Source organism: Perca fluviatilis, chromosome 18, assembly GCF_010015445.1.
Source record: "Perca fluviatilis chromosome 18, GENO_Pfluv_1.0, whole genome shotgun sequence".
Taxonomy (NCBI): Eukaryota; Metazoa; Chordata; class Actinopteri; order Perciformes; family Percidae; genus Perca; species Perca fluviatilis.
Window position 1 is genome coordinate 21,370,221 of NC_053129.1, and position 21,555 is coordinate 21,391,775.

Sequence of the window (21,555 nt, forward strand, 5' to 3'; positions counted from 1 at the left end):
GACATGAGAAAGAGATTTATCCCCTGGAGGGAGTCCAAGGTTTAATTTGTTCATGCACAAGCACTCACACACACAGGGTTTTGGAAAACCTTGGCAGGATAACTTGTGAATTAACATCACATGTAAGGCACGCGAGAGCTGTAACATTTTCCCCGCTGGGCTAAAAATTCCTCTCATGGCTATATGAGCTGTTAACAGCAGCCCTGTGCTGCCACAGCACTCGTGAAATGTATGTACCTCTAATACTTTCATACTTTTACAGCAATAAAACCATTTAAGACAAGGACATGGAAAGGGTGTAGAGCCTCACCAAGCTTTATTTACATGCGCACCATTTCTTATACAAACTAGATTACAATTCAAAATGGAATACACAGGAAAATACCCACTAACATCAAGACGAGAAGAAGCAAGATTAATAAAGGGCAAAATTCAAAGGGCAAAGTTCAGAGGGAGTTTGGATGGGAGCTGGCCTGGGCCTCTAAACAAGGATGGAAAGGGTCCAAGAAAAGATAATGAAAAGGAAACGCCCAAGAGATGATTAAGGTATCTAGTGGTATGTTTCTTCTATTTTTTGCTTTTCTTAGCTTTAAAGTTGCACGTGTTGTGCTGCAGGTGTGTGTGTGTGTGTGTTGGGCACAAGAGGAGATAATCTGTGCCTGAAAGAAGCAGTAGCACTGAGTGGTTGTGTGGAAGGCCTGCTCCACTACGACAAAGTGTAAACTATCTCCCCAAAGAGCCAAAACATTTTACACTGAACAAAACTGTACAAAATGTAAGGAACACCTTCCTGCGATTGAGATTTGCAGTTGATCAAGGATCAATAACCCCTCTTTAAATAAAAAAGGATTACAGGGTTCCCTGGATTTACCTTGTCAGTCTTCTTCACAGGAGGAGTAAAGCGCTCCTAATACTTAGTACGGTCAGTGTAGATGAATTCAAATGCTTAGCAATTCAGGTGATGGCTCAGGATTCCCCCTGCCAAAAGACATGTGAAAATGCTCTGGACATTTTTAGACAAGTGTGTAGGAAATTCCAGCTTGTTGTCAGTTGACCAAAACAATGACTTTAACCACATCAAAGTTGTGACCAAACGCTCACTGAGAGCACCAGGACGTGAACCTGCTGTACTCCACATGGAATAAAACAAGTGTGAAGCTGAGAAACGTCCGTTAAAGAGGCTTTCCCTGTGTCTGCCACAATGTGTACACACACTCCTAATAATTAACCCATTAATGCGGGAGGATGGTGCAAGTTCTGCTCTGTAAAGCCCTGATTTTAAAAATAGAAAGTGTGTGTGTGTTTGAGTGCTGAAGACACAGGGTTTCTCTCTGTATTACAATTTCTGTCGCAGGACGGCACCATTGGAAGGGTCTAAGGGTACAGCTAGGTCATGCACTAAACCTTAGATAGCACAGTAGATCATTCTAGCCAACCATGCACATATTCCATATTCTTCTGCCTTGGCCTCAAAGTGATATACACACATCTGTACACTATTATACACAGCAGGGCATACACTTCATATCGCTACCCCAGACAGAGAAGAGATACCAGGGTGTCCAGATGCTACAACAATGGTGCTTTCCACCATTTTCCAAATCTGGTTCAACAATTAATTAGCTGGTAACAGTGTTCCCTCCCACCGGGCGTGTAACGTTGTTCATTATTTCTTCAACTTTACCTTCAGAGGTATCACAAAATCCAAGGGTCAAGGGTCAAGTACTACATGAGTATATAAGTACAAACAGTGAGTATATATGCATTTCACACAATTCATAATGCATAAATACAAACATGCATACAGTCTGCTGTGCTGTATGCACCATGATGGGTTAGTGAGGGATTACACGTTCCCGTGAGATTAATTCAACAGAAATAAACTCCACAGATAAGCACGCACGCACGCACACACACACACATTAACACGTACTCAGGAGATACAGGAAGTCACCTGCAGGAGCACGAGGCGTGTCCATGAGGGGATGTGTATGTGTTTCACAAGTCCGACAAGAGAAAGAAAACAACAAAACAATGACAGCAAAAAAAGAAAATAACAGACGTCTTAATCCTGAAATTCATCTTCCTTCTTCATCTTGACGGCCAAAAGTTCACAGGTTACAAGTTCACAAACACAAAGCATTACTGTTTTTTATCAAGAAATGTTAAAATACCATTAGAATGTGACTTGATGTTACTTAAAAGGGAAGCCTCCCTTTTCCCCCCTGAGTGATTCTATATATGCATAAGAAGCCCCACAAGCTCATGACAAGAAAACAGCAGAGCTTAACACAAATCCCTGGTATTATTTCTTCGATCTATGTGTGTGCATGTGTGTGTATGTGCTGTGATTTGGCTGCCAGCATATCCTACTATTTGTTTCAAGTAATTTGGCAATATACAGAGATAGCTTATTGTTTTTATTCGAGAAACAAATGGCTTCTAGAGGAATGAGCTTAAAACCCTGCTCCTCTCACCCCCCGCCGCCGCTGCCGTCTACAGGTTCAAACCCGCTGTGCTACAAGTGGCTGCAGCTTTGGGTTTCTGCAGGTCGTGGGTAAAAACGGAAACAATACGAACAAACAAAATGCACAGCTTGCTCTCAGGGCAGGATTCAACACTGTTTTCATAGCACCTGTAATGGTGTGGACATGTTCACAACCCTAGGACACAGGTATCCATTTTGGCTACATATATGCAGTGATAAACGACCTCAACAGAAGTCACCAGAAGTTAAGAAATCTAAGAAAAGACAGACAAGATCTTACCTCCTCCTCTGGAACTTTACACTGCCCTGCACTGTACAAATATCCGTAACAGAGATGTACTTCCTCTAGTCTTTTTTCATATTTTTGATTATAGTTAGATACACACACAAGATAGCAAATATTGTTGTAATATTCAGCTAATTGTAATATAACCCTTTTAATTGATTTCAAGCAATTCGTATGAATAAAACTGGAAGTGCATTGCGTTAAATTGAGAATATTTAATTTCTAAGGGTTCGGAGGTCTTGCAAACTGGGGCAAAGGATAGGTTTGTGTGTTTGCATGTACTGTATGCGTGGCCACTCAGCCAGTAAGATACTCCATTTCCATCTTTTCATTTCATCAATACAACAATTCTTTTTGTAAAGACATGTATGATGCAGAAATTATTGTGATAAAACAGGAAATCCAAAAAAACAAACACTGAACATTTAAAATCACTAAGTGAGAACAGAGGGAAATTCTTTTTTTAACATAACATCCCATGAAACCCCTGAATCAGATTTACAACACATCTTGATTTTTTCACTTTAGTCTTTTTCTTTTGTCGTCAATGGGAACAACTGCATCGTGCACTCCTTCAATCTTTGCGTGATATTTAGTCGTTGTATTCCACCTGAAACCCCTTCTGATAAACCAGTGTCTCTTTGATATCAACAGACTGGGTGTCAAAGGAAAATTGCATAATTCTAAGATTTGTGAGTTTGACATAGCTTTCTTTTTTGTTGTTGTTGATAGGATGCTTTGAGGGCTGATGTGCAGTATCTCTACAGTCTGTCAGATTGTTCATGGTTCACCAGTGTGGGAGCGAAGGTAAAGCTCTCGAGAGGAAGTCTTCTTCTGTAAACACAGGGTTCGTATTTTACGTTGTGCTGATGGCAGGTTTGGCAAAAAGGATGTTGTGTGTCTGATCTTCTCTTGCACTACACAGTTCAGACCTGGAGAGATAAAGGACAAGATGATTATGTCTCAGTGCTGTACTAAAAGCAAGGAAAAATCTCTTCTGTTCTGAAGTCAAATGCTTCTATTATGGATACACCGAGCAGATCGGGTATCATTTACCAATCCACCTTTTGTTGTTCCATGCTCATTTGCAGCAGTGGACTGCTTAAAGTTTACACTGGTACTTCCTGTATTTGCTTCACACTAAATGCATTTTAATGTGAAGGCAGAGGTAGACCTTTGCTGTGAAACCAGAAGTGTTGACAGTAACCTTTGCGGTTAGCTAACGTTCCAAAGATTTACTCCATAAACAGGGAAAATAAAGACGTTTTTGCACTTTTTGTGGGGACATCATTTTGAAACTTTGCATGGATATAATACATTTTAATACATGTTGAAAAATCTTGTTAAATAAGAACAGTCCAGAAAATGAGGACTGATATTTGATCAAAAACAAACTAAAAACTAGTGGAGAGCAGTTGTAGTGGGTCAGTGTAAAGATGCAGAGGCATGCAATTTCAGTGAGAGAACTTTTCCGTGGGATTTACGGGACAACGAGTGCAGCATGGACTCTAGTTATTATAACAGCTCAGTGCTTTTTCTTCATGTCTGTATCTGTTAACATCAGTCATTCTACAGCAAGATAAACCTTAAAAACAATATAGATAATAATGATGATATAGATGATTTTTACAAGCCTAGAAAGCATCTTGGTGTTTGAATGTTTACACTTATAGTACACTGTCATGTTAACTTACAGCGATCTTAATCGGTTCTGGACAGAGACCTTTACAGATTTTACATTTTGGAAAAAAAGAGCACTAGTATCGGATCTGTTCTTGGCAATTGGCTGTACCCTGAGTTCAGGTGTCGGAATCGGGAGAGAAAAGGCTGGATCAGTTCATCCTTATTTCCTTCATCTAAATATGAATTTACACCCATGTATAAAACACTCAAACATACACACCTGCTCTGCTCCTCTCTCCTGACCCTCTCATCCGGGTACCCAGCTCTGAGAGTTCTGCTTGGTGCTCTTGAAGTTGCCGACCCCGTTCATGTTGGCCAGAGAGTCAAAGTTAAAGTCCAGGCCATCTGCGTCCATCAGCTCATTCCTGATGATGGAGTCCATATCACACTCCAGGCTGCTGTTGAACATGTCCAGGTCCAGATCTGTAGGAAAACGGTCCTGGCAGATCCCTCCGTTGCCGCTAACTGTTCCGTTTAGGAAGATCGAGGTGTCAATCTGCATGGAAGAGGAACCATTTCCTCCCAAAGGTGAGAGTAGGAGCTGCTGCTTGGCATTAGCCAGAGCGTTAGCCTCGTTGGCTAGGTTCAGGCCTCCGTTTAAAGGCCTTAGGGAACTCTGGTTGTGGTTGTTACTTTGCAGTATCTCCCCTTGGCTGCCCTGAAGTCCTCCAGCGGTCCCAAAGGTCATTACGGGATCATTACGGAGCATGAGTCCACGGCGAGAGTTCTTGGAAATGACGGCTGCGGCGCTGGCCTGTGACATCAGTGGGTCAGACTGGGTCATCATGACATCACTGTGGCTGTGGCTGTCAGAGTTGAGCAGGTCTTGTAGTGTCTGACTGCCAAAGCGAGACAGACTGATAGTGGAGAAAGAGGTCTGCTTGTTCTCCTGGATAGTCTGCATGGGGGATGGACGCAGAGAGGAGACCGTCGTGTGGGGGCCAAAGATGGAGTTACTGTAACCATTAACTCCACCGTTAGAAGAAGAGTTAGTGGAGGGAGAGGAGGTGGAGGAAGGTGAGCATAGCCCGTTGGGTTTGGACCCAAAATTGAACCCTAAGGAACCATTTGGAGCGGCGGGTACTGAGACGGTTGGCACCAGGTTGATGTTATCCAGCAACTCATCCATCAGGTCATCTGTGAGTCCGTCATTCAGGTTCATTGTACCTGCCAGGTCTGCCAAGCGGGGCAGCTCAGGCGGCACAGCCTTCCCGTTGGTTGTTGCGTTGCTGGGAGATAGCGCTCTGCCAGGGCTGGAGTAGAGCATAGGCGAGAGAGGAGGCTCGTCATCGGGCACCTCGTCCAGCTCAGGGTTGGCCAGAATGGGTGAGAGGCGACCGCTCAGTGTGCTGGCGTTGGAATTAGTACGGGAGCGGAAGTCTGTCCAGGCGTCCAGCTCCTCGCTGCTGCGTGACGTTGGGCTTCCAGGCCACTTGGAAAGACCTGAAGGACTGTCTCCGCCGCCTTCTCCACCTGCAGCGGCTGCTGCCTGCAGAGCTGCCTTCTTCTTGGCAGCACGGCCACGGGCTGACTTAGTGTACTTGTTACTGTTGTCCATGGAGACTGCACGGCGGCGAGGAGCCTTGCCACCCTTCCCTCCCTCTGGGTTGATCATCCACCAGGAACTCTTCCCTGTTCCCTCGTTCTGGACACGGATAAAGCGGCTGTGGAGGGAAAGATTGTGCCGGATGGAGTTCTGTAACACAAAGGAAAGAAAGAGAAGAGACTGTGTTGAGTGATGTGTGTAAAATCCCTTTGAAATAATTACTCAAACAATGACTGGCATCAATATTGAGTTGTTGTATTCTTTCTTTGCTTTTACCAATACAACATTTAATGAATACCTCTCTTTAAGTCCAACAACACTGATCCATAAACCACCCACTACTACTGATTCTGCAGCAATGTAAACAGTTGCTCTGGTTACTAGACACACAACAAAGCAAAAATTATATTGTTTCAATTGTTCATCCACTAAATATAGACACGAATTAGCACATTACCGTGCAGCAGCACTTAGCGCTGATGTCTGCATTGTTCCCCTGTAGCTTTTGTGTTGTGGGTATAAAAGACAAAACAGAGACAGTGGTCTATAATCAAGCGTCTCCTCATTTATGAATGACACACACTGTGTTGCTGAAGGAGCTTATTTTATGTCAGATCATGTGTGTTTGTGCGTGCCTGTGTGTGAGTCTTGTCTGGGTTATATTGATCAACTTGAGCCCTAAAGGCTCATTGTGATGGAACTGGTGCACATGACGGCCCCTGCTAATGATCAAGAGTTTTATTCACAACAGAGATGTATGTACACATCAAAAGGCCCAAACTGCATTATACCACCCCTGTTGAATAAAATTTTGCTTCACTGCTGGCTTTGTTTACATTATCAGGAAGATATTCTTACATTTTATATAGTTATTTTACACTGATGTTGTAGCGGTTGAACACACATTTTTAGCCTCGCTAGAAGGCATGGCTCTAGAGATGACAATGTCTGTTGGTCCGTCAACCACTTAGAACTTAACATCTATTGGATGGATTTTATACAGACAGACATTCATTGTTCCCAGGGGATGAAGCCTACTGACTTGATGATTCCCTGACTTTTCCTCTATGCTGAATTTACCATTAAGCTCAAAGCACCGCTATGTCTTAGAACAGCCTCACAGAGCTCTCAAGTCTCTTAGGGTTGATTAGTTATGATGGGCAAAATAATTTCTAAAAGGACAAATTTCCATATACAATTCTTTTTAATGTAAATATGCGTACATTGTTTACAGTTGGATCCTTCTTTAACCTTCTAGAACCTTTTGTCACATTTCAGTCCAACTAATAATTGCATTGTTAGTCCTGGGTGAAAGCAGGTACTCTCAGCCATCTGGTTACTTAAAAAAGACATAATTTCATGGTTCTTGTATGACAGCATATAATTATACACAAATGTTTAAACAAAAGTGCTCATACGTTCAGTCACATTCTCAAATATCAACTCAGAGTATCAAGACATAACTATAAACCTTTTGCATTTTAAGGAATTAGTATTTATGATAATGACCTTTTGATTTGACTTTTGTCTCAAGCATTTATTACATTTCTTCTTCCCCTTGTTCCTCCTTGTTTTGTGACCCGCAACCTACTGAATTCATTATTTTGCCTCCGTCTCCTTCTCTGTCCATACCCCCTTCCTCTTCCGCAGTTTCTGTTGTTTCACAAACACACAGTTCTTATGGGCCCTGAGAGATTCTGGGGCTATGTTATATCCTCTCATATAAACAACCCAACCGCCATCCACAACATACACATACCTCTCTGTTTTCCTCCCGTGTATATTTTTACTCCCTAAAACAGAACAGATTTCTGGGTTCCAAAAGGCAAGGGCCAAAATCTTCAAGTTTTTGTGGGAATCACAATATTGTTTTCCATGAAGCAGTCCCGTCTTTCCTGGGCAACAGTTTACAGACAATTTGGTTTGGATTGTTATTCTGGTCAAAGGCAGTTCAATCAGAGAGGAGAAAGAGAAGCTTAAGTTACCGTTCTAAATGCTACGTTGGCAGGGTAAGTTTGATCTCTGGGACCTAAACTGAACCTACGACCCTATGCAAGTGTGTGTGTGTGTGTGTGTGTGTGTGTGTGTGTGTATTTGAGCATGTATGTGTGTGTTTGTGCTAGTTGCATGGAAATGCCCGGTTTTGCATTTGCAGGCCCTTGAATGTTTTGCAATTGGAAATGCAAAAGTTCTTTCTGCAGGACTGTATGCTTTTTGTGAAGACTGCTGTGCATTAGCAAACCCATAAAAAGTGTAATCATGAATGGTGTGTGTATGTGAATGTGAAGGCCCGTTTCCCAAATGTGTGTGTGTGTGTGTGTGTATACTGTGCAATGAGGTAAGATGAGAACAGATACCAAGGAGACCAGTGTTTATCCTCTGCCAGCATCTCTCGAGGCATGACGTAATGCTTCTTTTTTTACAAAACATTTCACACACACACACACACACACACACACACACACACACACACACACACACACACACACACACACACACACACACACACACACACACACACACACACACACACACACACACACACACACACACACACACACACACACACAAAATGTTTCCAGCTGCCGAGGAGATGTAATACTAGCAGAAGATAGACTTTGTAAAGGAAAAGGAGAACATTTGGAGGGATGAAAGACAGCAGAATGAATGGAATGTGAGTTTTCTTCTGCCGCTGCTGTAAACATTTACCTGCTAGCACCTTACACTTCATCAATCCTTCTTCCTACACCAGCTTTATCCCTGCACCTCCCCACTTCCTCCACCCAACAAAGCCACTTGTTTAATGTTTCTCTTTTCCGTGCAAATGCTCGTATCCTTAAAATGTCAGGGGAGATATTTCTAACTCTGTGTGATGGAGCAGCAATAAAAGGAAACAGGGCATCTTCAACAGAAGCACGGACAGTGATAAAAAGGAAAAAAGGTGTCAAGTAAAAAATGTATGAGTGATGGCGAGAAAGAGGGAAAGAGAGAATGATTGCAAGATGAAAGAGAGAAAACTGGGCCTGCTATGTATCAGTGCTACATGTGATGTATGCGTAGTACATAGTAGTAGTAGACCCTCCCACATACTCTCCTCACAGACCCTGTACTGATTATCCCTGTTATTCTGGATCATTTCCAAGATCTCCAATATATATTTTATGCAAAGACACATTTTTAAAATGTAATTTTCCATAGCTCAAAGCACCACAAACTAAATTGTGTTCACCTCAAAAGGTATTGGGATGGAGCAGAAGCAAATCATATTATTTAACCTCCCAGGAGTTCATTAAACTACTCTTAAATCAGACCTGAGTTTGATAACAGCCTTAAACGGCAATAAACGTTACTGAACACTGGGGGCGCAGATGTGAAAAAAAAAGAGTCTCCAAAGGCTCTGTGTGTACAAAATATTAGGAAATGTTTTATAATACACACAGGGCAGTTTCTTCTTTTGTGCAATCTAAATTGCATCCCCTCCCTAACATCTGCATCTTCATAACTAAAAAGATGCAATAGCTAAAATCAATACGGCATTATCTGTAGAAGTGCTTCAAGTGTGATTAAATAAACATGACTATTTCATGTGTTGTTATTTGCAGAATGTATGCACTCCATGTTTTCAGTGTATATGTCACATCGCAGTGTGAACGGGATACTGTATACTTACTACTGTAGCTCCTCTGGGGTATTCCCAAAGCCCATTAATAATAGAAACAGCTCACTGATACAGCAGCTCTGATTCATAACTCCTATGCAGCGACAAGAGCTAAATAACACACATGCACTAACACAGCTTGCAGCAACAACCTTCCAAGAGATAATGACGCTGTTAACGCTGCCCGGCTAATTTTAGGGAATTTTGTTGATTTGTTTTTTTCTTTCTCAACCTTATTTTTCCCTCTATTTTTCAGTTTTTTTACCATTGTCCTCATTCTCTCTCAATTGAGCATTTATCTAAATGTCATGATCATCTAAATGAACACATCTGGGGCCGTTTCACAAACTTGATCTTTGATGATTGATACCACTCATATCTTTAGGTAAAATATGAAGCTACAGCCAGTAGCCGGTTATCTTAGCTTAGCATACAGACTGGAAACAGGGTTAACTGGTTGTCTGGCAACCTCAAAGTAACATCTCCAGGAAGACACTGAGAACGGCCAAGAAATATTTTTTGTACAAAATAAAACATTAATATGTAATTATTATTGATGCTGGAAGTTTGATATTTAACCTTCAGAAAGAAACAAGTTATTTGTTTCCCTCAGTTTCAAAATGTTGTGCTTCTAGCTTTGATTCTCTGCCCGAACCCAACTGGATCCCGGTTTGCACAAATCTCTCATTGTTTTTTTCTCCATTGTTTTTTAATGGCAACCTCATAGTCTGTGTAATGTCATGATTAATGTATGCGATGTGTACCGCAATCTTATGGATATCTATTCAACCAACATGCATGGATCATTTTAATTCATTTACTTATTTAAAAAAAATAAAAATTACAGTGGGAATTTGGGTTTTTAAATTGGGCTTGGGCCAGATCGTGACTCTACTTGCTGCTAGCTGTAGTCTCATATCTATCTTTTCATCCAACTCGCAAATACATGTATATCCCAAAATTTCAAACTATTCCTTTAACCACAGTAGATTTGTTTTAGCTGGTCTAAACTGGTCTACGAAACACTGTGGCAACAGATTATTATATAATATTAGTACGGTTATCTAGATTCACCAGTGTTACATTTTTGAAACAAACTGACCCAAAGATAGCCTGATGAACCTGAACTTGCTTTGTGAGACAGGCCCCAGCTGTGTGTGTGTGTGTGTGTGTGTGTGTGCGTGCGTGCGCCAGCTGCAGCCAAAGCTTAGGAACACAGAGGCCTTTTTGTCTGTCAGCAACATGTGGGAACAATTAATCACTGTCAGCAACCACGCTAGGAATCTCGCTCTCCTTTCCCTCATTATTCTGATTTTTGAAGGTGCGTAGGTGGGAACTCAAATATTTGAAATTATGTCAATGTGAATGTAGAAGGTGTGTGTACGTTACATTTTTAAGTAGGCATTTTAAGGAGATTGTATGTCTACTGTGAGGGAATTAGATCATTTTAATATCATAGATGCATGTTGTAAATGTATAGAAATGAAAACCTCAGACCCCTGAGGTTACTTGGGAAGCAGGTTCCTCTGATTGGTGCAGATGATTCTAAGAGTGCTTTCTAGTTGGTTGTAGCCATCCTAGCTTCAGCATTGGTGATTGGTGGAGTGAAATTGGCTTGCGTAGCCAGGCAGTACAGAAAAGGGAGGGTCTGCATGGTGTTGCAAGTGTATTTCATCACCCAGCTACAGCACATATCTAAACTCAAATATATATGAACTGGGACACACACACACACACACACACACACACACACACACACACACACACACACACACACACACACACACACACACACACACACACACACACACACACACACACACACACACACACACACACACACACACACACAGCTCATGTGTTGTGCTACAGCAAAGCATTGGGTCACAGGGTTACAGTGTCACGGAGCCAGGAGACAACAATGTGTCAAAGGTCAAAGTGCTTTGAGGTTATAGCTTTCGCCTCACACATGTTAGCTCCGTCCCCTTGACCCTGCTACCACTGCTGTGATTGGACCAACTCTGTGACCTGAGCCTCACACCTCTAGTGTACTTTACCACCCTCTGACACAGTGTGTATGTGTGTATGAGTCCTCGCCAAACATAACCACACTTTATCAGCCATTATGTAAACCAGCACTAATCTGAGTCTAATGTCAACAGTGACCGCTGCTGGGTCAAGCGGACAAGTTCCGCAACATAAAGACGAGGGATTGACAATAGGCTGTGGTGAAAATAACGCTCGTCTTTTCCTGAAGTGTTCTTTCTTTAGAGAATCGAAACTAGATTAACTTTGTGCAAATGGGTGACAGGTAGCATCCTAGTAAAAGAACCACAAATGCATTACGAAAATAAAATAGACGGACAAGGATAAAGGAGCTCATGTTTTTTAGAAATGAGAAAAAGCTAAAGAAAGAAAGAGAGTCTGGCTAACTACCACATTTATGTTTAGGAATTTGCACTGTCCCCCTTAAATAAGCCAATTAAACAATCAATAAATCAATAAATAAATAAAGAGACAAACAAGAGCCTAGGCCTAACATTTTTTAGCCACAAATACATGTCATATTGTAAGTGTAAGTGTAACTTGTATTTGGAAAACAGTGAACAACAAAACTGTAAAAATTCAATGAGTTTAACCTTATGTTGTTTTTCTAATTGAAAAAGTAGCCCAATTATAATTGACAAAAGTTGTGGCAACAGGTGTACTGTATATATATCAAACATACACGCATGCATTTAGAGACTATATACTCCCAAGCGGACACTTAGTAGTTCTTCTGCTATACAGTCCTTCCAGAAAAACGCGATTATGCGATAGCATAATTCAATGCATAATCAGCCAAAGTCTGCATATTCATGCTGGGGCCGCATTTTTTCAAATATGCTGCACTTTCGCCGCATAAATTGCAGATTTCGGCGCAAAATATGCGGTGCCTACATGATTTCATGATTTCATAATCATAATTCATAATAATTGCAAAAAAGTCACATATCTTAGCAGAAAGTTGAAAAAATGTTGCGTTTACTTCACACAAGAGCAGCCATTTTCCCCTGTTGCCATGCGAACGTTATGAAGTGACGTAATTACGCAACGTGAACATCATCGAAAAGCAGGCTGTTGGAGGTTGAATTTGACATGTACTTTGAGTCTCTTAAGTTGGTATCCAATAAGAAACCTATCTTAATATCTGATTTCTGTGTTTAAGTGCTCCTGCTGTCTATATTATTAACGATTTTTGAAAGTCTGTCTCTTTTGTATCTTTTATTTCCCTCTGTTTAGACTATTACTTTTATTTTTACTTTAATATTATATTATTTGTATATATTTTTGTATCTTATTTGTTTACTTATTGCAATGACTGAATATCTGTAAACTATTTTTTGGAAATTAAGTTTAAAAAAGCAGGGTGTTGGGGGAATCACTTTTTCTTCTCTTTTTCATCAAACCGCAGTTTTTGCAAGTTCCCGCAATGTTTGCAAGTTCCCGCATTTTTTGTAAGTTCCCGCAATTTCATCGCATAAAATTGCATAAATATCCTGCATATTCCATCGCATTTTTTAAGGATTTTTGCCCGCAACAATCACTAAAAAACTCCGTGTTTTTCTGGAAGGACTGGCTATATACTTTAATACTATACTACTTTCTGTCCGCTTAGGGGAAGTGTTTCAGACACACTTTCTTCTTTTTCCAAACTCCGGCCAATTGCCCTCCACATTTGATTGCCTTTACATTGTTTTTCCAGTTTACTTTTCTAGCGCATGTGCATACGCAGTAGCCTGGCTCCACCCTCCTACATACAGTACAGGCCAAAAGTTTGGACACACCTTCTCATTCAATGCTATTGAATCAAGACTATTTACATTGTAGATTCTCAGTGAAGGCATCAAAACTATGAATGAACACATATGGAATTATGTACTTAACAAAAAAGTGTGAAATAACTGAAAACATGTCTTATATTTTAGATTCCTCAAAGTAGCCACCCTTTGCTTTTTTTGACAGCGCTGCAAACCCTTGGTGTTCTCTCAATGAGCTTCATGAGGTAGTTACCTGAAATGGTTTTCACTTCACAGGTGTGCCTTGTCAGGGTTAATTAGTGGATTTTTTCCCCTTATTAATAAAAAAGCAAAGGGTGGCTACTTTGAAGAATCTAAAATATAAGACATGTTTTCAGTTATTTCACACTTTTTTGTTAAGTACATAATTCCCCGTGTTCATTCATAGTTGTGATGCCTTCAGTGAGAATCTACAATGTAAATAGTCATGAAAATAAAAAGGAAATGCATTGAATGAGAAGGTGTGTCCAAACTTTTGGCCTGTACTGTACTTCCGCTCAATTTTCATTTTCCTTCAGTACACCGTCTGGGTTTGCGGTATATTCTTGGGTTTTCTCTGGCCAAATCTTTGGCGGACCAATCAGCGAACAGAGGGAGTGGCTGAAACGATGACGTTGAGGTTGTGCGATAGTTTGAGTTGTAGTTCCGTAATGGCGGTGGAGAAAGATGCAAGCGAAGCCATTCAGTCCGTTGTGGCAACGCTGCCAAATATCCAGAAGTTAAAGCCCGAGCTAGAACAATCTTTGCTGAGTTTTGTCGGTGGCCATGATGTTGTTGCCCTCCTCCCCACGGGGTTCGGGAAAAGTTAGATTTTCCAGCTCGCTCCGTTAGTGGTGAAGGAGTTGACTAAGGCGAACGCTAGCGATGCTAAGCTGATAGTTGTTGTTGACATACGTCACGACCAAACAATAGTGATTGGTTATGGCAGATCCAGAGTGGCTCTGGGCAGATCCAATAGTTTTAAACTTCAACAGAGTACCCGCCTTCAAGGAAGTTAACACTTGTCAATGGAGAGTGGCCAGACTCTCTGTTCAAATGAAATGTACGAGAGTCTGCTAGGACCAGGCTACATACGCAGAGGTTGTAATGCGGTCACAAATTGATCCCTTGCAGACACGTGGACACAGAAACCATGAAGTGGCCTCAGGTCGCAGAGGAGAGCAGTGAAAGTGTAGCGAGGTGGTGTGAGGTAAAGGCATCGATGACATGCAGGTCTTTGACACGTATAAGGCAGTTTATAAATAAACAGCATGGCTGGTCTGCGCTAACACTGCTGGGAGAGGACGGTTATTTATACTGTGACCCTACACTAACACAGAAATGCACACTCAGAAATGCACACACAGACATGCACGCACGCACACACAGACACAGACAGACAGACACACACAGACACACACACAGACACACACACACACACACACACACACACACACACACACACACACACACACACACACACACACACACACACACACACACACACAGGCTGCAGGTTCCAGCTGCCCTGAGCTCTGGACTGCAGACAGAACATTCCATTCTCTTCAATCATATGTGCGTTTCCCAGCCAGTGGCTGGGTGTCTCTCTCAGATTGTGTGTGTTTAAGCTGTATTGATGTGTGTGCGCACACTGGACGGGGATCTGGAGCTTCCTGTTACATCTCATTCTGCTTATATATTTCTACTTTTTAAGGACACACACACACACACACACACACACACACACACACACACACACACACACACACACACACACACACACACACACACACACACAGCTTTTCAAGAGTTGTGACCTTGTTAAAATAGGAAAAAGCCTGCTCTTGTCATCCCGACTTTACTACTGCAATGTCAACCTCTCTCTCTCTTTCTATCATTCTCATCTGTCTCCCTATCTTCTATCATTCTTTGCTTGCATGCAGTGTGTCTCGTGTTGTGTAAGGCCACATGCTCAAAGAACTCCTTGTTTACTCTTACGTTTCCTCCAATCAGGTGGGAGAGTTAGCCAACCCAGCCCACCTCAAACAGCCAATCAGTGCAGGCCGGTACAAAGGCATGGTTAGTCACGTTACCAGAGTAAGGCTTCATTGGGTCAGTATTAGGGCTGCACAATATATTATCATCCCAATATCAACTTGCGCAATAAACACATTGCAAAAGGCACTCAAATAGCTGTTGTGTTAGTTGACAGAAAATATCAGCAGAAAACTGCACTCATTCCTTGTTAGTGCTGCCTGTTTATATTCAATTAAATGTTCAATTTGTTCATTAACAGAAAGTTGGAAATGAGAACACTTTAATATCTGTTTATTTATCGCAAGTAATATCGTTATTGCGATATTCAACAACGTTATTGAATATCGCATATTTTCCTCATATCGTGCAGCCCAAGTCGGTATGTTTTGATCAGTGCTGGACAGTCATCTCAGTTATTGGCATACGTTCACAGTGGAAAGTTAAGCACACACAAACTGGAAGGAAAATCAAAGATATGAAGAGCAAAAAGCAGCAGGGTAATCTATCACAAAATATTTTCATGATTTGGATACTGAAAAAACAACAAACGAATCTAATTTCTGTCATCCATGGAAAAAAAACGTATGAGCTCACAATGCATTCGGTGGTTGTTCACAAACACACTGTTCATTACAGCTCAGTATGTACATGCATGTACACTTTGCTTTGGGACAACACAGGACATCCCTGCTGGGTTTTATCAACCCAAGTTCCAGGACACGCCGTCCTTAAGCTACGAAGCATCTGTGCCTGCCAAGAATGCACACACGCACACGCACACATCTCAGCAAAGACAAAGACCACTCAAACCGAGATACAGAAGGAGAAACCAGCTCGCAAGAGAGTAAAGCAGCAGTAAGTAAAGTAACTGAATGCGTCCACATTTTATTTTATAGCCTGCATAACCCATACTTACACTGTAATAAAGGAGCCTTCTCCCACATTGATGGTACAAAGGGATAGTTACTTTGGTCTCAATCTCGGAACCCATCTGCTATCGCTCTGACAACGATTAAGCCTCAGGGGGCAACGGCCAATATTTGTGGTGTTCCGGTGTAGCCAGAGGAAATCTGGGCCAAGACTTCCTCTTCCATGCGTCATTGTTTACAGTCCAATAAGCAACCAGATCCAGGTCCAGAGGACATATCGGCTAATCTCTATAAGTTACAAAATAACACATTTAAAAAAAAAAAAAAAGATAACCGTGGGTTCCGGGCTAGCATTTCGGCAAATGCATTTTGCCTCTTTTAGTCTCCACACGAACTGTGTACCTGCATGCGACCAAAGCCCGCTCAAAAGTGATTGGTCAATACTACTAGGGCTAAAAAACGGACTACAAATGAAAACCAGAACGCTTTTGATACCAAAGATCAATACCAATATTTTTATGACATTCTGTATTCATATGAAGTTATCTGTTTATAGAGATTACTTTGGTATATACATTAATGCAACATTTCTACTGAGTAGAGTTGGGTACCGAACTCTGTACTTTTTTGGGTACCGACCAATTCACTCTAAATCAAACAGTGCCAAATTTCGGTACCTGAGAGTGAGTAAGCACGAGCTTATCTGTCTTCTCTGCATGTTGACAGAGAGCGGAACTCCGACACACACGCACGCACGAATGCACGTGCACACAGAGGTGCGGACGGAGCAAACTCCAGCAAACTATGTCGGCTCTGCAGTTTTGTTTAAGTCAAAGTGAGTCCCGGCAATGCCAGTAAAGTGGTTGCAAGTTTGGTTACACTTTTCAAAACTTCACGCAGATGGCGTTAGCTGCAATATGATATTAATGGCCTGGTGACTGACTGACAGGCTGAGGTTGCAGTGCAAGGCAACTTTATTTCTATAGCACATTTCAGCAACAAGGCAATTCAAAGTGCTTTACATAAAACATAAGAGCAATTAAAAAACGGTCATGAAAATAATACAGGCTAAAATAGAATAATATACAAATACAAGAAAAAAGTTACAGTGCAGTGTAAGAAATTAATAATTATTTGATTTAAAAGGTTGTAGGGATGGGTTTGGGAGGAGAGAGGGAGGGTTTTTATTTTTATTTTTGTTTATTTTGTCTTGAGTGTAAAATGTTCTAAATAAATAACAAAATGTTGTAGGTAAATAGGTTTTGAATTATTTTTACAGAAATCTCAATCGCTTCATGGTATTGTATATATCATCATAATTTCCTACGCATATCCTACATGAATCATAACAGGAGCTCCTTTGAAAGAAAAATGTAAATTCCATCTGTCAAACTCTTTCGATCTGATATGAAAATGACAAATACACTCTAGGCATTACTGAAGGGAACTATAAGCCATCTGCCAGTCAATAAATACAACCAGAGGGAACATGCTCTTAATATTTTTGGTAATAAAGCAGCTGGTGGATTTAAAATATTGCATTTGCTGTGTGAAATGAATGTTGTTTGGGTTTGTCTGTGGGGTTTAGTTGGCAGATCCTCTGCCCCGGCTTTATGAGGATACCGCGGTGACTCGCAGCCTGCCCTTTTTAAGAACTTGAACTATTTCAACATCTGACGTCTAAAAATATAGAGGGACCAGAGGGCATGTCTGCAAGTGATGATTATCGTATTTATCCTGGCCTATGAGCGAGCTGATGACAAACACACTCTAATACACACACTGAGACTGAAAGCACAGTGTTGTGGTGGTGCATACTGTAAAGTACATAGAGACAAGGATACAAAGACAGGGGAGGCCAATCACCAAATGATCCCACTGGTATGCATTACAGAGCTTTTCTATGTGAGCAGGTGATTAATGAGACCTTCAAACTGTGTGTGTATGTGTGTGAGGGAGAATGAGAGGCATGAGGGAGACAGAGCTAGATAAAGAGTATAGGGGGAAGACAGAGAGATAGAGAAGAAGAGGGCACCCTTAATATTAAGACTATCACGGTGTCTACATGATTAATTACATCTCTGTGTGATGCGAGCAGACCTGAGGAGTGCAGGGATAGAGGGAGAAGGGGGGAAGGGCAGAATCATTCATAATTATCAGGAAGGGGAATGTTGCTATTCCTGTGGGAAGATATGGTGCGGGTGACAAGGAAAACGTTTGGGAAATGAGCATGCCATCTACACCTCAACACACAGACCTATTTCAAGGGCAATGGAGTACAGAAGTGGGAGGATTTCTTTTTGGCATTCAGGGTTTGAAAGTAAACTCCTGTTCATTTACAATGCCAAGTGACTGGCAGTTGGAGTACTTCCTAGACTTGAATGGGCATGGAAATCTCCTGGTTAAACCACGGCGCAACTGTGGTGAAAGAACTGGCTCAATGATAAAATATGCAAAAATATAAATCTATCTAATCCACACTTGTCACATTTTTTCACGAGTATAGCTAATGTAGTTGCCTGACATCTCCATTCTTACTCCTGCCTACAAGAATGTGATTGATTGATTCTTCCTTTAACCAGTAGAAATTGCCATTAATGAGCTCAACACCAGTATGATTTACCGGTTTAATTAATTTACTTTTGGATTCTGGATCAATTTTGGATCAACAGCGTAACTATTGGGTGGCGTTTTCTGACGTGCATGCTGGCATGTTCATAATAGCAATAGCCACTGAGGCTCATGGGTACTGTAGTCTAGTTGATGTGCCACAAGTAATGGCCAAAACATAACCTGATACCACTCTCTGATAGAGCACCATTTGTAAAAAGTTTAGAAGGGAGTATCTCACAGAGTTATTAATGGTAAATAAATAGTTTACTAGTGTGACACACACGTTCTTTGTTTCTATTTGGAGGAAATTTGACAATATCTTTAAAAAGAACTTTTAAAGGCAAATTTCCCATTTCTCTACTCTATTGATGGGAAGCAAAAATGAAAAATTATTCATGGGGAGTAAGACAATTTATTTCAATTGCGAAAGAAAAATTAGGAGAAGAAGAGATGTCCAGGTCAGAAGAAAGAAGTGGAGGGACAGAGGGAGGAAGTAAGGGAGGAGAGGATGGCATGCTGTTTTTATGTGCATAGTTTGGGTGAGGGGTTGACTGAGGTTTATTGCCTGCCTTAACACCACTCTGTCCATACTAGTATTTCCACTGAGGACCAGCTTGAGTTCTACACAGAACAAAATGGTAGATTTATGGATTGCACTGGGAATATGTAATAGACTTATGGAAGAGCTGTGCTACCTGGGATTTTTCTGCGGAGATTCAGGTATCAGCCTTTGTAACCGAGAATGGAGAGTTTTCTTAGTAACCCAAATTAATTTATGGTTTTATTCATAATTTATCAATTATATTTGTCTCTCTCTCACACACACACACAACACATGGTGATCATGGGGCTCTTTGCTCTAATGGTGCTAAAAACAGACAGACACACACACACACACACACACACACACACCCCTTTGGCACTTACTTTCCCTCTGTGCATTCCAATATGTCCACATGTAATTTATCATTACACTTGTCTTGATCTACCTTTGCTCTGGTATGTGTGTGTGACCCCGAGGTGTGCTGTCCCTTTTGACCCGGTGTTTCCACAACACAGCCTGCTTAATGCCTCGTGGCTGAATCATTTTCTTCTGTTCTTCTTCTACCGGTTGACATATGCGGTTTATTGACCTCTCAAACCTTCAATTAACTCTGCTGAAGGTGAGCTATGATCTCATTGAGACAGATTATAGCTATAATAGCATTACACATAATAATGTCGGCTAACTAAACAGTAGGCTGCAAATCTAGTTTGAGATTTGCGTGTTTGGAACCAATGACGTACCGGTTGTTGTTTTGAATGTGTGCATTTGTGCGTGTTATGTGTGTGTATGTTTTGGTTTTGGTGCAGTGGTGGAGTTCACATCTGGGCCGGATTAGTGTCGGGGCCCCGCTGGTGTTCATGGGGCTCTTCGCTCTAATGGTGCTAAAAACAGATACAGTACACACACACACAATTTCTGAGATGTCAGACATGGCAGGAAACAAAATTTTTTTTAACAAACCTCCAAGTTAACCAAACTTATTTTGACCACAAACTGTCCACTGTAAACATCATCACCATCTCCAGACAGAATTTGACACACCACACCCACTTTAGTTTGTGCGCACCCTTTCTGTACATCTAAATTAATGTAGTTTAGGTAATCTAGATTAGATAAGATTAAATTGCAATAAACCAGAAATGTTCCTTTTAGTTGTAAACTAAAACGGAAGTTGCTGGTCTTTAGTCTTTGAGTTTTATTTTCAAGATTTATACCAGTTTGACTGTTAAACCCACTGGTTTAATACTGAGCTATAAGAGCAAGTGAGAGCACTTATGAAGAAAATTGGACTTTGTTTTCTTTCAATCTATCTCTCAGGCTCAGAATCTTTAGGTCAGTTTCACTTGCCTGACCCCAACTACCCAGCACCTCTACACTAGAAAGTGTTTCTGTTTAATCGTGTGTATTTGTGTGTGTGTGTGTGTGTGTGTGTGTGTGTGTGTGTGTGTGCGTGCCTCATTCTCTGCTGATGTCAGCACTTCCAGGCCCGTCAGCCCTTTTCCTCCTACACACCAGCTGAGCAGCTGGAGAAAGAGAAGGGAGGTGGTGGCGGAGTTTTTTTGACACACATACACTCACAGTGCATCTGTGTCCTTGAGTGTGTATTTTGTGTATGTTTTAGCATGGGGCGAGATCCTAACCTTTGCAAGCCGCACACGCACGCGCGCACACACACACACACACACACACACACACACACACACACACACACACACACACACACACACACACACACACACACACACACACACACACACACACACACACACACACACACACACACACACACACACACACACCTTGGGAGAGTTTTCTCCCAGCCACAGCAAACCTCTTCCTGAGCCCCTCCAGGGTCCGCCCTCTAAGGACTCACTTCCTGCTTTGAGACAAAAAGGAAGGAGATTTTGCCTTCACTCTCTGCTCTTCTTCTCTTCTTCTGACTTGGGTCTGGGACAGGCATTTCATAGTTTGTCCCAGGACTGGTGTGATCTCCCTAGTCTTCTATTATTA

The 21,555-nt window shown here is 41.5% G+C and overlaps 1 protein-coding gene across 1 annotated transcript in view; it reads right to left on the minus strand.

Moving 5' to 3' along the window:
- Positions 1–286: 286 nt before the first annotated feature.
- The window catches only part of foxo3b (forkhead box O3b), a 53,044-nt gene continuing 31,775 nt past the window's right edge, over positions 287–21,555 (minus strand). The window contains exons 3-4 of the mRNA XM_039782668.1: positions 4,678–6,153; positions 287–3,706 (exon numbers count right to left, since the gene is read on the minus strand). Coding sequence (XP_039638602.1) covers positions 4,705–6,153 — 1,449 coding nt within the window. The 3' untranslated portion in view covers positions 287–3,706; positions 4,678–4,704. The remainder of the gene's footprint in view (positions 3,707–4,677; positions 6,154–21,555) is intronic.